At 36.5% G+C, this 15114-nt stretch overlaps 2 protein-coding genes across 2 annotated transcripts in view; both read right to left on the reverse strand.

Moving 5' to 3' along the window:
• LOC134647233 (negative elongation factor D) overlaps window positions 1–15114 on the reverse strand; it is a 387727-nt gene that overhangs the window by 163776 nt on the left and 208837 nt on the right. The gene's annotated exons all lie outside the window — the stretch shown is intronic.
• Window positions 5074–6776, reverse strand: LOC134663276 (survival of motor neuron-related-splicing factor 30). Its single transcript, XM_063519689.1, has 4 exons — window positions 6615–6776; window positions 6262–6518; window positions 5858–6004; window positions 5074–5436 (listed from the first exon to the last, which is right to left on the reverse strand). The coding sequence occupies exons 1-4, from the start codon at window positions 6654–6656 to the stop codon at window positions 5166–5168; spliced, it is 717 nt and encodes a 238-aa protein (XP_063375759.1). The 5' UTR covers window positions 6657–6776; the 3' UTR covers window positions 5074–5165.

Consider the following 15114-nt stretch of genomic DNA (forward strand, 5'->3'; position numbering starts at 1 on the left):
TATCATTTCCGAAAATATAAATTTTAGCAAAATATTTTTTTTGGAGATCCTTTTACCATTTGAAAGACCTATCCATTCTATCTAACGATACCCCACACTATTGGGTAAAAGCACAAAAACATTTTATATGAGAGTAAAAAAAAATGTGTTTGTAGTTTTTATTTTACCGTTCTATCTCCATGCATGATTCTGTATCTATGCCAAATTGCAGCTTTCTAGCACTAATGATCATCGATCAAAGACGCGGACTGACAGACGGACCGGACATGACGAAACTATAAGGGTTTTTAGGTCTCTACGAAACCCTAAAAAGGGGATAAGTACGACTCTAATTTTATGCCTGAGTACGTGAATTGATTGTATGTATTACATCAAACGTGAGACGTAAGTATGTTGTAGCTACGTAACATACAGACGTCTAATTGCCGTAAACTTCCGTTCGGAATGTAACTGCTCTTGGCTACGTCACAGAATAAATAATAGGTAATACTACCGTACAGAAAGTACACTTCCTACAAAACCGAAGTTTGACAGCAATTCAGGGACGAATCATGCTATTTGTTTCTAATGTAGGGCACTATCACTATCGGCTATTTAGGGTTGTCAAAATTCAAGTGTTTATCTTATCTGTGGTCGTGCACCCAAAAGGACGTCAAGTGGTGTCAACCCTAATAATTGCTCGGAGCAATGCTGAGCCGAATGGATCCGAGTTTGCCAAAAAGGAGGAGTGTCTACCCACTGATGGCTACGTTTTGCCTCTTTATTTTTATCAACCTTCCATTTTGTGGGACCATTTCTGTCCATAAATCATGAATCAGGAGGTTGTCGCTGACCTTTTCGGGATTTGGCGACGAAATTAAATTATTGCGCTTGATGTGCGGTCAAGTTACCTACTAAGAGCGGTAATATTAATAATATTTTACAGTACATATGGTGCTACTTTACTGCACTAGTGCGATAATTACACATTACACAACCATGTCGAAAATTTAAATATGTAGGTAGGTAGGGCCATATGTAGGTACTGTAAAACGTTGTACGATATAGTGATGGGTAGGACATCAATTTAAAATGAGTTTGTATGAGTACCTCATTTTCTAAAATGAGGTGTTACAATGTCTTACTTCAAATGAGGTGAGGTACTAGCATATTTTCAGCGTCAACTATTCAATTAATTCCAACAGCGACAATTTTTTTAAGATGTATGAAAACTTGCAGCGCTTACGCTTGTTGTCTTTCGTGTTTAATTGTTAACGTATTTTCGGTGGTGACGCGAAGCGATATTGAAGTACGTCGCGTGTCGGTCTCACTCCCTCTTTGGGTATTTCTAATTCATTGTTTCATTTTGAAAGGATTTTTAAGGGGTTCATGTCACAGAGAGGCGGTGAGTGGTACAAACTCAACGCATTTCTCGGTGGACCTTTTATCGTTGCAATAAGGTTTGTAGTTCGGCAGTTGACAGTGTGGATCATTACTCGTTTCTTCATTTGAGACATTTGAGTTTTGAGTGTCGGCGAGCAGGCGAGCACCTAGCGCCTCGCCCGATCCAGGGACTCTGCTGCGAGTTGTGAGAAGTGTATGAGTTTTGACGGTCGCGAGACTCGCGAGTGAATTTGAACGGATAAGAGTGTTTTTGAAATTTGAAGTGTGTGAATGATTTGTGTGGCAAGAGGTGTTTGTGATGCGCGCGAGTAAATGAGTAAAATGAATAGAGGAGTGAAGTAAGACATTTTTGCGGTACGAAGTACTGCGACAAATTAACAAAATGAGTGGTACAAATGAGGTGCCTCACGAGTGAGCGACTCAACACTAGTACGATACATGTGCGAATAGGTAATTCGCAACTCGTGTCGATTTAAAACACGTATAAAGGAAATTAAAGGAATATTATTGGAAATGATACCCGACATGTTCTTGGCCGGATTTTATATGTAACGCGCGCGCGGACAAAAATTAAACAAAGTTTACTCCCTGGGTACTTGATATCACTAGTTATTACTCCCATCAACTTCACTTTCATTTTGATAGACATTATGCCACTAACTGCAGCGCAGCCGCATAATTTCACTTAGTTAATGAAAAACCCTGATGAAAAGTTGGAGAGGCTCGCGAGTCGGGATAAAAAACACCGGCCGGCGACTCGCACTTTAGTTGGACTTGCGTTCCAAGGGTGCCGTACAACGTACAATACCTACACAATTTTTAACAATGTATTTTTATGTGAAACTTGAGTGAAGTGTCTGTAAAAACCCGTAGGGGTCGGATCAAAAACTAAGTAATTAAGTCCGACTCACGCTTGACTGCATATTTCTAATAGGTTTTCCTGACATTTCTTGTATTTCTTTCAATGTTTTCAACATTTTAGACACAGTAGTATGTTGTATGTGTAGTTAGAAATTCAGTTTAGGTCCTAAACAGAATCGCAATAAGGACATCATCATGGTAAGGCCCCAGTTAGCCGCGACCACGACAAGTGAGCAAAATGTCGAAACAGAGATTTGTGCAAAACTACCCGAGGAAAGGAGTACTTATGAAAAAGTTTGGAGTAGACAACACATTTTCAAACCACGTTACCCACTACACAGGTACCTAATGTTAATTATTGTCAATAGTTTCACAATGATCTATTTCCACCTTTGGGTCACAAACTTACATGTACATAGGTTACATATGTACTATACCAAATTTCAACGGAGAAAATAGGCTGTGACAGACGGACGCACTAGTGATCCTATAAGGGTTCCGTTTTTCCTTTTGAGGTACGGAACTCTCGACGTGGCGGGCCGCCGCGGCGTGATACCGGCGGGACGCAGTCTGTTTGACTTCGGTAACCTGAGGGCCTACCGTGAACCACGTTCGACGTGTTACCTCCCTGTCACACTTACGTACGAATTTACAAGTCCGACAGAGAGGCAACACGTCGAACATGGTTCGCGGTAGGCGCTAGAGCATGTGCCGCGGTCGCGCGGCGCGGACGCGGCGCTGCGTCGCGCCGTCGCGCCGTGTGTTTGGCCAAGCCTTTATAATAATTACTTACGTCATTTTGTTATTTAAATTTTGACATCAATATGCATTTGTTATCATTCGCCCGTGCGTCATTCTCGCGCCAATGCTTGCGTGAATGTTAGCGAAATGACTCAATGAGGTTCATTCTGATTGTACATAATAACTAACACACACAGCAATAACATGACAGATCGTATAGTGTTTAGCAAGGGTGGGTTAAGAGGAATGGCCAGATGAGCCCCTTCTATAAAACCGGCAAGAGCATGTCGGGCCATGCTCAGTGTAGGGTTCGGTTATATCCTTTGGTTTTGTTCTCTTGACCGCTGCGAGACGTGATTGGCCAAATTCATTACCAGTTTTGTAATGAACTCATAAATGTCATAATACTGAAAAGTATGCGATTATAGAGCCCATCAACGTGCTCACTAGCGCCACTGGCGAGGGGCCGCTATGTACTGTATTTTGTATTTAAGTAGGTACCTAATATATAGTACTAGCGACCCGCCCCGGCTTCGCACGGGTTAACAAATTGTACATAAACCTTCCTCTTGATATATATTAAAAAAACCGCATCAAAATCCGTTGCGTAGTTTTAAAGATCTAAGCATACATAGGGACAGACAGACAGCGGGAAGCGACTTTGTTTTATACTACTAGTGATTATAATATTAAGTAACATAAACATAATATAAAATCAAAACTTTTCATGAGGACCATCAAGAGATCAAGGTACCTACCTACCTATATAAATTTAATACTCACTAGGTAGTAAGTTAGTAACCCCTAATATTCAAAACATAATTAAGTATGTACTTACTCTTTAGTGGTTACTTTTACTTCGAACACATTACATTTGATTATTTTAAGAATCTACTTATTCAGGGAGAAAAATGGGGACTACGTATGGGGAAACGTAAATGGGGACGGCGCGGCGCGGGAACTCGTATACGATTTAAGTTACATTGCGGAATTTGCGGACAATTGAGGTTACGTCAATTCAGCCGACCGATCAATGAACGCAATGTAATGAAACTCGCATGCGAGTTCTCGCCCCGTGCAAATGAGCCCAGGCTTATTTACAGTCTGCCGATGGCGCTGTAATGGCTCAGGATAATTTCCTGGGCGATTACAGCGGCAGGCAAAATGTTCCGAGAAGGCATGCTTTCGCCCTCTAGGGGAACATACTGTGAACTACTTACACTTAGCTACTCCACACAAGTTACGGGAATTGGAAAGCACGCGTCGAGAGGGCGATGTTTCTTAATAAAACGTTGATGCAATTTTTTCACGTTTTATCTCTGCAATATCAAGTCCACGGGCTCCATGCTGGCTCCATGGCAATATCGAATAATCTGTTTTCTTTCATCCTGTATCAAGATTGAATTTGTAAAGAAAAAAAAATATACCTGCAAGTTTCCTCAACGCAGCTCGGAAACCTTTGGATCATCATCATACATTTAAGCTCTTGTTGGTGGAGTAACCTAAGGTTTCCATTTTCTTGCATTTCCCAAATCAAATTCCATGTGATATTCCAGTACGTATCTTCCGTATTTGAATATCCGCGATTTCCGTCTTGGGTTTAGGATCTAAAATGGCATATTATACAATTTCACAAAATCCGTTTGCCTTGTAATAAGTTATTTTCGATACAAGTGCGAAAAAGAGGAAATTCGAAACGAGTGGCGATAAATTAAATAAAACACGACCGAAGGGAGTGTTTTAGATCGTCACGAGTTGCGAATTACCTATTCGCACGTGTATCGAACAACGTTTTACAGTACATATGGCACTTTAAAGTTTCGACATACGCACGAAAAGTGCTATTTTACGCACTAGTGCGGAAAAGTAGCCCCATATGCTCTGTAAAATAAATTTAAGATGAAATAGGTACGTAAGTGAAGCCAGAGGTGTCATATTTGAATCCTGGTAAGGGCATTTATTTGTGTGTTTATCGAAAACATTTGTTGCCGAGTTAATATATATATCGTCATCTAGTGCCCACAACACAAGCCTTTACTGTGCTGGTATTTAGGAATTTTAGGATAGTCAAGTAAAAACTAAGATATAGTATTGAAATTTTTTATTATAAATCCATAATCAGGTCAGGAGACAATTACTATAAAATAAAACTAAATGGGAAATGAACAATTGTACCTATACTATCCCCCCTTCTTCCATTTTTCACCAGGCGTGTAGTTAGTCATAGGCTGGCCAGAGATACCACAAGTACCAATACCAACTCTACCAGTCAAATTGTCAGGAGATGCAAAAATGCTTTTAGTTCGAACTCCCGGCTTTTTGGATGCCTTAGTATGAAATGATAGCCATTTATTTTTTTCACTCTCTCTTTCTTCCTCAATTTGTTTAAATCTTTGTTGTTTTTTCTGCTTTTTCTTTTTTAAATATTCTCTGTTGTAGCCTTTTCCATGCCTGTAAAATGAGAAAAGAATGATACATTTACTAATGATTACCAAACTTATTACAAGACTGCCACATAGAGACAAGGTTTATCAAGGTTATTTTTAAAAGTCAATGGGCCTGTGTAAAGCAATGGCCAATATTTAGAAGGTGGCCAACTTAGGCTCAGGTTTTTGGTATTTAATTGACAAATTTTGGTATGGTATTTAAATTGTTTTGAGTCATACTCTACAGGGGTCATCAAATGGCAGACTGCGGCCCGGATCTGGACTGCGAACCTTAATTATTTTGTTACTTATTGGTATATTATAATTTTAATGACACTCATAATTATCTGTAAATGATATTTATTTATTTATTCGTTTTGGAAAGGTGATCTGATGCAGAAAAACATTTTTTTTAATAAGTAAAATAATCAAAAATTAATACTAACTTGCTTTCATCTGTACTTAATCTTCTTTTCAGTCCCGAGCCCACTGGCTTAACATCATACACAGAAACTGTTTCTAATGAAGTAGAACCATCAAATTTTACTTTTAAGCTGTCTGCTGTCATTTCTTCAATAGTTGCTTCATAAAACCTGGAACACAAATAACAAAATTTTAATGTTATGCTGGTGATTTACAAAATGTATACACGGGTACTGTTAAATAACTTAAATATAGACTATAGATCAAAGCTTACTGATATGTAAACTCTATAATAAGTAGAAGGCAAACAAGAGCAAGCAAAATCTGCATCTAAAGTTCAATAAGGGATGTAATATTACTGATTATGAATAATGTAACTTGACAACCAAATTCACAACGTCAATATTGCAAAACCATAAGCACTCACATTCCATCAGTGTTGTACTTGGCAAGGCATTTGTCTCCAACATGCCACTGAGCGGGAGCGTGCTCCGCCTCCTCCTCGGCAGCCAACAGCGACGCTGTAACATCATCATCATTACTAGAACCATGAATATTCGTGGCTTTAGATTCACCTTCCTGTGTTTTTATAAGATCTTGGGTCAACTCAATTACTTCTTCCAAATCGCCTTTCAATTTCAGGAGCTCCTCATTTTGAGGGTCTGTTAACAGTGCCGCTTCAACCTGAAATTTGTTATTTCGAAATAATGTATTGATTTCATTAAACCCTTATCAGGGTACACTCATAAATATTGTGATGCATTTACTCCATTGACATACCTGCTGTAATTGTAAATTATAGTTTCTTAAGTCTTCAGCCATCCTGATGGATAGATGAATATTACTATTAACGAAATAATTTACACCATGTAGAGGCGACACTACAATAAAAACTTTAATATTATAAATTTATAATTTCCACATTATTTTTTGACAATGACAAAGGCGTCCATTTTTATGCTAGCTAGTGATGTAGATGTCGATTCAGTGAATCGATTTTTTCTATGGCCAAGAAAATCGAAAATTGATGAATCAGGGCAATCGAAGTTCGCTAATTGCGGGCATTTTTCTGTCAGTCTAATGACGCCTTAATACCTAACTAAAGACATATTTTTTCTACCAACCAATTTTTAAATCTTGCTGACCAAATAATTATTTTGCAGCTCAACTATACTGGATCAACCAAATCTTGTCAGTAGTAAAAGGCGGCAAATTTGAAAAATCGCGGGTTAGCAACACTGTGTTCGAATAATTCCAAAATCGCGTGTCATCTGTGTGTTATCTGTGGAATGTGGATCGTGAATGACAGCCATCATCTTATTGTTTACATTCTGAATCGTTTCTATTTCAAGAGAAATTTCTGCTGTCACCATTAAATACCAAGATTATGCATGACCTCAAGCAAAGCTAAGGTGCCTACAATGTACAATCATGCTCGTTGACGGTAAACATTACTAAAATTTGAGGTTACGATAATTCACTCGAACTGACGTACGAAGGGCGGAAAATAACACGTTTTGGGTCGATGTACATTGCTGCTTTTCTTAGCGCAATTCTGCTCTTTGAGTGTTACATGGTGTTACCCTACTTTAATTTGCAGTACATTGCTACTGACTAGATTTGCTTGACGCACTATATTTATTAAGCTGATAAATTATAACAGAAGCAGACCGATATTGGTTTATAATGTTGACCGTTTGTGAATTATTTGCTGAAAAATAAACAGTCTACACGGGATCGGTCGATTTGATCAGAAAAGAAATTGGCGTCGATCTCCAATTTAATCACCAATTTCAGTTTTATGGAGATATTGAAGCTTTCTAAACTAAAAAAGTGCTCTCAAAGGCGAATACTGGAGACACAAATTGGTATTCTTGCGACCTCACCTCCATTTTATCGGTAATATTGGTCATAATCAGCGAGCCAAATTGGGGTTTGCGTCCGCACGTCCTGATTTGATAGGACAATTTCATCAGATTGGCGAAAAATCGTCCTCGTCTGGACACGCACTCCAGAAAAGCAGACGCCGGTTAAAGGTATACCCCCTTTTGTTATTCATAAACGTCTGCTAAGTTAATCAGTTGATGATCATCGTTTGTCCCTCTCTATGACATAACGACAGATAGGGACAAACGAAGATGGTCAACTGATTAAGTTAGCAACCGTTTATGAATAACGCCATAATGTATAGGATTGATAGAGACAAACCAAAGAAAGTCTGCAGCGCAATAATTTGACATCGAATTAAAAAACTATAGTCCGTCAACCAAATCTTGTCAGTAGCAATGTAAAGCAAACTAAAGTAGGGCAACACTCAAAGAGCAGTATTGCGCTAAGAAAAGCAGCAATGTACATCGAACCAAAAGATTTTTTTTTCCGCTGAGCGCGCCCTGCGTACGTCAATTCAAATTGTCACTCGCGGTTTATTGAAAAAATTTGAAACATGGACGGACAATTTAAAACCGATGTTAAAACCATAGAATTAGAATAGACAAGAACAACTGTCAATCTTCAAAAGTGCGACCAAAAATGAAATGCAAGTGTGTGCGTAAATTGTCTATGTGAGTTCAAAAATAGTGATGTCATGTTACAACATATTAATAATCTGTCGGTGTTTGGTTGCTTTATCGACAACTTTTTCAAATGTGTTATTTTAAACGTATTATCCAGCGTATTTCGCTAGCGGTGCAAAGAGGAAACGCCAGCAGCGTACTAGGTACATTTAGCCGGGTACCTATGGCCTAATAGCATATAATTATATACCTTAATTTTTATATTTACCTAGTTATAAGTTTGTTTTGTTTGTTTGTTTGTAAATTACCGTTTTTAGGGTACCCTACCCCAAAAGGAAAAAACGGAACCCTAATAGGATCACTCGTGCGTCTGTCTATCTGTCTGTCCGTCCGTCTATCACAGCCTATTTTCTCCGAAACTACTGGACCAATTAAGTTGAAATTTGCACACATATGTAAGTTTATGACCCAAAGATGGACGTGTAACGTAAACAAATGAATTTTAAATATGGAGGCCATTTTTGGGAGGTAAATGAGAAAATTAAAAAATAAAGTTTTTTCAAACTATATCGTGTTACATATCAGATGAAAGAGCTCATTGTAAGAATCTCAAATATATATTTTTTATAATTTTAGGATTAATAGTTTCGCAGTTATTCAAGAAAATAGGCAAATAATGACCATCCACCCCCCCCCCCCTTATCTTCGAAACTACTGGGTCTAAAATTTTGAAAAAAATACACAAAATAGTTCTTTACCTGTAGATGACAGGAAAACCTATCAGAAATGTGGTCAAGCGTGAGTCGGACTTAATGTACGGAACCCTTGAAACGCGAGTCCGACTCGCACTTGGCCGGTTTTTTTTCAAACGTTAAAATTTACGACATTATGACGTATAAATAACACTTGAACTCCGTGTGCTATCAAAATCGTTACAGACTGATCTTAGTCTAACTCTTACTGTGTTGGAAAGTGAAGTTTAAATTTACTGCTAAACATGTGCACCTTCAAAAAGGTATAACAATCGTTATTATTTGAAGTCGGTTATAAAGGTTAATATCTTAATGATGTCTTGTGAAGAAATTATTACATAGCTATTAATATACCGACAAGTTATCGATACTGTCATCTGAACATTTTGTCAAGCCCTAGCGTAAAGTAACAGTTTATGTTTTTACACAAAATATCTTATATTATTGAGTAATATGATAAAATATTAGCACACAAAGGAAGAAAAACTTATAATTAACTGTATAAACCGGCTTTTTACACTTTTTATGCTGTTAATTTGACAAAATATCGTCAAGAAAATTTCGGTCGGAATATCATAATTCCTCTGAAATGAGTATTTGCTAGCTTTATTTGGCCCCGTGACACTGAAATCCGGTACACTACAAGACACTATCTTCATTGTATTACTTAATCAAATAGTTTTCTTCCGAATATGTGTATATTTTTCAAATTGAAAATTACGGTGATACGCTCTTGGCCGTCCGCGGCCGTTGTCAAACTCCAAAATGGTCACGTTTTCTCATTTGTAGTCTGACTCTTTCGCACTCATGCGATGTTCATATACGCGAGGGCTTCCCTTTCGCACACTTCAGCTGTCTGTCAAGCGCGAGCGACAATTACAAGTCTGTGGTTAAAACAATGATAAACAATCAAAATTATGAACAAATTTAAAGATATCAAAAACAACTCCACCTCGCCTCTCACTCCAACTCGTAGTGCTTATATTCTCTTTGTTCCCTATCTATGTCTTCTAAGTTTACTAAAATAAAATCATATCAAAATGCAGATAATTAGATAGTGCATATATTTGTTATTTACAATATAATATGCCACTTGTTAATGTAAATTAGTGTACTCTTCTGGATGAATATGACTATATGACATACCTGTGTAATTTTTTTGATTGGTATATATTGTACAATAGGATTACATATTAAAAATAAAACAACTGATATTTGGGTGTTTATTTAATTTAAAGGTAAATAAGATAAGGGTCACTTTAGCTTACACTATAATTCAGGTCATTAATTGAAAAAATATAATGAAGTTATCAATGTTACCGGGTCACTTCAACCAAGCATAATACTCTGTAGTATTCTATTGCATCTTTGTAAATAGTCACAACTGATTGCTGAAAATATTAGACATGTGGGCCTATGGACGGTTTCCAGGACACAATTTATGATCTTGTTGGATAGATTTAGGCATACGTTTTAATTTTATTTATGCCTTTTAACCCTAAAACAAAAAAACTGAACATAATCTTAAAAGTTCGAAAGAGTTCTTCCAGTATGTACCTACTTGTCATAACCTCAATTTTTAGTAATGTTTACCATCAACGAGCATGATTGTACATTGTAGGCCCCTTAGCTTTGCTTATTTTTATTTAATGTATTGGTATTTAATGGTGACAGCAGAAATATCTCTTGAAACAGAAACGATTCAGAATGAAAACCAAATGAAAACAAATAAGGTGACGGCTGTCATTCACGATCCCATCACGATCCACATTCCACAGATAAAACACAGATGACATGCATTTTGGAATTATTCGAACACAGTGTTGCTAACCCGCGATTTTTCAAATTTGCCGCCTTTTACTACTGACAAGATTTGGTTGACGGACTTTACATATGGCAATGTTTTTTAAGCAGTCAGTAAACGTCATGCACTATGGTATGTTTGTCAAAATCGTTTAAATATTCATTGTATTTTGTGATGAACGGAATAAACATGGTGAAACCTTACAAAACCGGCGTGCGGGAGTTACTTTTCCGCGTGACGAATAATTTTACACTTGTAAAAAGTCAGCACGAGGCGATTCAAGCTGAAAAACGACAATGTTTACAAAATTTGGAGTTGATGACGGGTAAGTGGAATGAAACATCTTAATACTTCACCATATGTACCTACTTAGATAATATAATATTGGTTTAGACTAAGGTTTCACAGCAAATTGAACACACCTAATAGGTATAGGCATACTTATGAACTTCCTCTAACATTTCGAGAAACTCATTGATACTAGCCGGGTTTTGAGCTCGAACCCACAACCTCCATGCTTATGCTCACGGCATGGGTACCTACTAGTTAAAGCTAAAATTAATTTTTAATATACAGGGTGTCCCAAGAAGTAGTGATATACTGAAGCTGGGAGGTAGAGGACCTAGAGGGCTATCTGAATCACCCCCATGTATGTTCCGCGATTTTTCGTATTTTCGGAGTTATGATTTTTTTTAATTTTTCACCTATCGCCGAGTACGATGAGATTTTTATTTATGGTGACGTGAATTATTGCGGTAGATGCTTGATTTTTTTTGTGTGCTAAGCTGATAGATAGGCCAATTCAGTATGGTAACATTTACTATCGTTAGATCTTTGAATGGAATTAAAAGAAAATTAATGCCAAGAAAGATAAAATTACCCAGTATGTTCACAACTTCAAGGGCGCTTAGAAAAATAAAACATTCAGTATATCACTACTTCTTGGGACCAGGGACCGGAACCGGTTACCTTAACCGGGGTTTTTCATAGGGTTATTTTAGAAGTGGTTATAAAAACCCCTACCATAACGGTAACCGTCTGATAAGGTAACACTTTGATTCGGTAACCGTATCAGATCGAGTTAACCCCTGTTACCGGTAACCGAAATAAAAACCCCGTCTATGCTGTTACCTCATAATAAGGTTTTGAACCAGTTCAAACGATTGTAAACTTTACGCAGACTTAAATTCAACTTATTATTGAATAACCGTGGTTGGCATGGGCGGTCTATGAAGCCTCCAGCACAAACAAGTTTTTTTGCCGGTAACTTCGCTTATTGTCAATTCAAACAATATTGCACTTTGAGTCCTTAAGCTAAAATTGAAAACAAGTGAGCGATTACAGTATTATTTTTAGAGCGACAGCCGCGGCGCAGCGCGGCCATTCCTTTGTTTATCTTTATACCTGTGTGTTCCTATTGTTTTTGTCAATTCTAGTTTAGAAATTTTTAGAAAAGGGGTTGCAAGTAAACAACATCCTATCCTAGTAATATCTGCTATTATTTAGATATATTTTATGCTACTTAGATTATTATTTTTATTTTCGGGTTCACACTTGACCTGTACCTACAGATTAAAGACTGATTTAAAGAAAAATTTTCACCTAACTAGTAATTTTACTGGTACCTAGTTAGGTATAATTTATCTAAAGGGATTTAAAAAAAAACACTTTGTGATAAAGATACATGCGCTAGCGGATTGTGGTAGATATTTTACCATTGTTAACAAATGACATATGTACTAGTTATTATGAGCTTATTTTATAATAAGCAATTAAAGTCTATTTTTTTATTCGGTAGACTAAAATGACATTTCATAGTATGAAATGAAATGACACATGATGTTCATACTACGAAATGTCATTTTAGTCTACCGAATAAAAAATAGACTTTAGTTTAAAATGTTTTCAGATGCGGTGAGTTGTATGAGCTAAGTCGTAATTTACCTTGTACCGCTTAATGCAGCGATCAGAAAATATATATCTATAGCAGTTATAAACTTATTTTAATACTACAAATCTTTCATTAATACCAGGGGGCTCAGCACGGTTCCATTTTTATCGACTATCACTATGCCCGTCACTTTCGCACTTACATACTTGTTAGAACGTGACAGGCATGGTGATAAACGATAAAAATGCGACCGTGCTACTAGGGCAGAATTCATTATACATATTCATTGGGTATCTATAACATTGGTAGGTGAAATAGTTTTGATTAAATTAAATAGATACATAATTACATACATACTTAGTAAGCAGTGTTGGGCATTCAAGAATAAAATCATTATTTAAATAAGAATTCCTAAGAATAAAATCATGTTGATTTTATTCCCGTCAAAATTATTCAAATAATTTTGATCGGAAATAATTCGTATGTGAAAAAATTGAATAAGAATAATCTCATTCTTAATCAAATAAATATAATCATGATTTTATATTCTAAATAATATTCCTGGATTAAACATGTAGTATGGGTGCCGTATAGGCGTTACGTATAGATAGAAGTAAATTAGACAAGAAACTATTATGTTTCTTGACTAATTTATACCTGATTTTATGCAATAAAATCTTACAAATTTAATTTACTGCCGCATAGTGCATTGGACGATACCCGTATTTATTTTAATGTGATAACTAAATCATCAGGTACAATTCAGCTGCTCTGAACGGATGGTGGATAGCGAAACTCTTCAATGGCTGTGCCTAAATTAATGTAAAAAATAAAAAACCGGCCAAGTGCGAGTCTGACTCGCGCAGGAAGGGTTCCGCACCATTATGCAAAAATTAGCAAATAAATCACGTTTGTTGTATGGGAGCCCCACTTAGATATTTATTATATGCTGTTTTTAGTATTTGTTGTAATAGCAGCAACAGAAATTAATTATTTGTGAAAATTTCAACTGCCTAGCTATCACGGTTCATGAGATACAGCCTGGTGACAGACAGACGGATAGAGGAGTCTTAGTAATAGGGTCCCGTTTATACCCTTTGGGTACGGAACCCTGAAAAAGATGTTTTTAAAGGTAGGATAAGGAATGGCTTGATATGGTGTATTCCTATTTCTCCCCGCCGGGCACAGATGGGAATAGGCGCTTCATTTAAATCATTCCCATATGTCCCCGCCTCATGTATCGCGGCGATCACGTTGGGCAGGAACAAATGGGGAAAATACTCATGATTTTTTTCTGTTTTCGAATTATGTTTATAATTCGTTTTTTTTAGCATTAGAAAGAACTTGAAAGAAGGTAAGCGATTTTGACATGTGTTTTAATTGAAAAACACTTTTTAAAAACCATAACTATTACTTATGAAAGCAGAAGACTATAAAAGATCGTATTAGATTCATAATTGTTACATATTTACCGTAACTTATTTTTAAAATGTGCTTTTCAATTAAAAGAGACATCAAGATTGTTTACCTTATTTCTAATGCTAAAAAAAAACGAACTATAATATGTGGTTTCAGTATCCGAGTTACTACCAAGACTTATGGTGTTTTTAAAAGCTCTTCTGATATTTAAAATTTGCATTTATTATTTAGACGGAAATTAACAGGTATATCGTTTGACACAACGCTTGCCGCACGTGTTTAGCAAATGCTGACAAAGAATTCACCACGCCACGACTTAATCCTATTGTTATTGCCAATGAGTAATAAATGACGGTCTCAAGTGCAAACACGCCTGCAACTTTCTGCAAATCTATTTAATTATAGTGATAAGCGTAGGACTCTTTTCTTACCTGCAGTAATTTACTATCTCATTCACTTTCCGTAGGTGTGAAAGAGATAGCATACGTAAGACCTCAAGGCTGGTAGGAATAATAAACAAAATACATACTTAATACGCAAAGAAATATACATTGAACCATCATAATTATAATTTCGCAGTTTACTTTCTATGTAGCTTCATTATAAAATTATCATCACCGTTTCGAAGGCTTCAAAAAATTCAAATCAATCCAACCATTGAAAAGAGGGGTGAAATTCATTTTACTATCTATATACATTGTACTACATATAATATGACGTATAATATGACCAAATAAATGCCATTTAACCTTGTTACCACTAACTCATGTATCTACAATTACATCAATTAGTCATGACACGGCAGAGTACTGATAACAATACTGTAGTGTAGTACAATAATAAGGCTTTATTGTTGTCACTATGACTCTCACCGCATTCTGCTTAATCCTAAATATCCTAA

The sequence above is a fragment of the Cydia amplana genome, chromosome 4, assembly GCF_948474715.1.
Source record: "Cydia amplana chromosome 4, ilCydAmpl1.1, whole genome shotgun sequence".
Lineage (NCBI taxonomy): Eukaryota > Metazoa > Arthropoda > Insecta > Lepidoptera > Tortricidae > Cydia > Cydia amplana.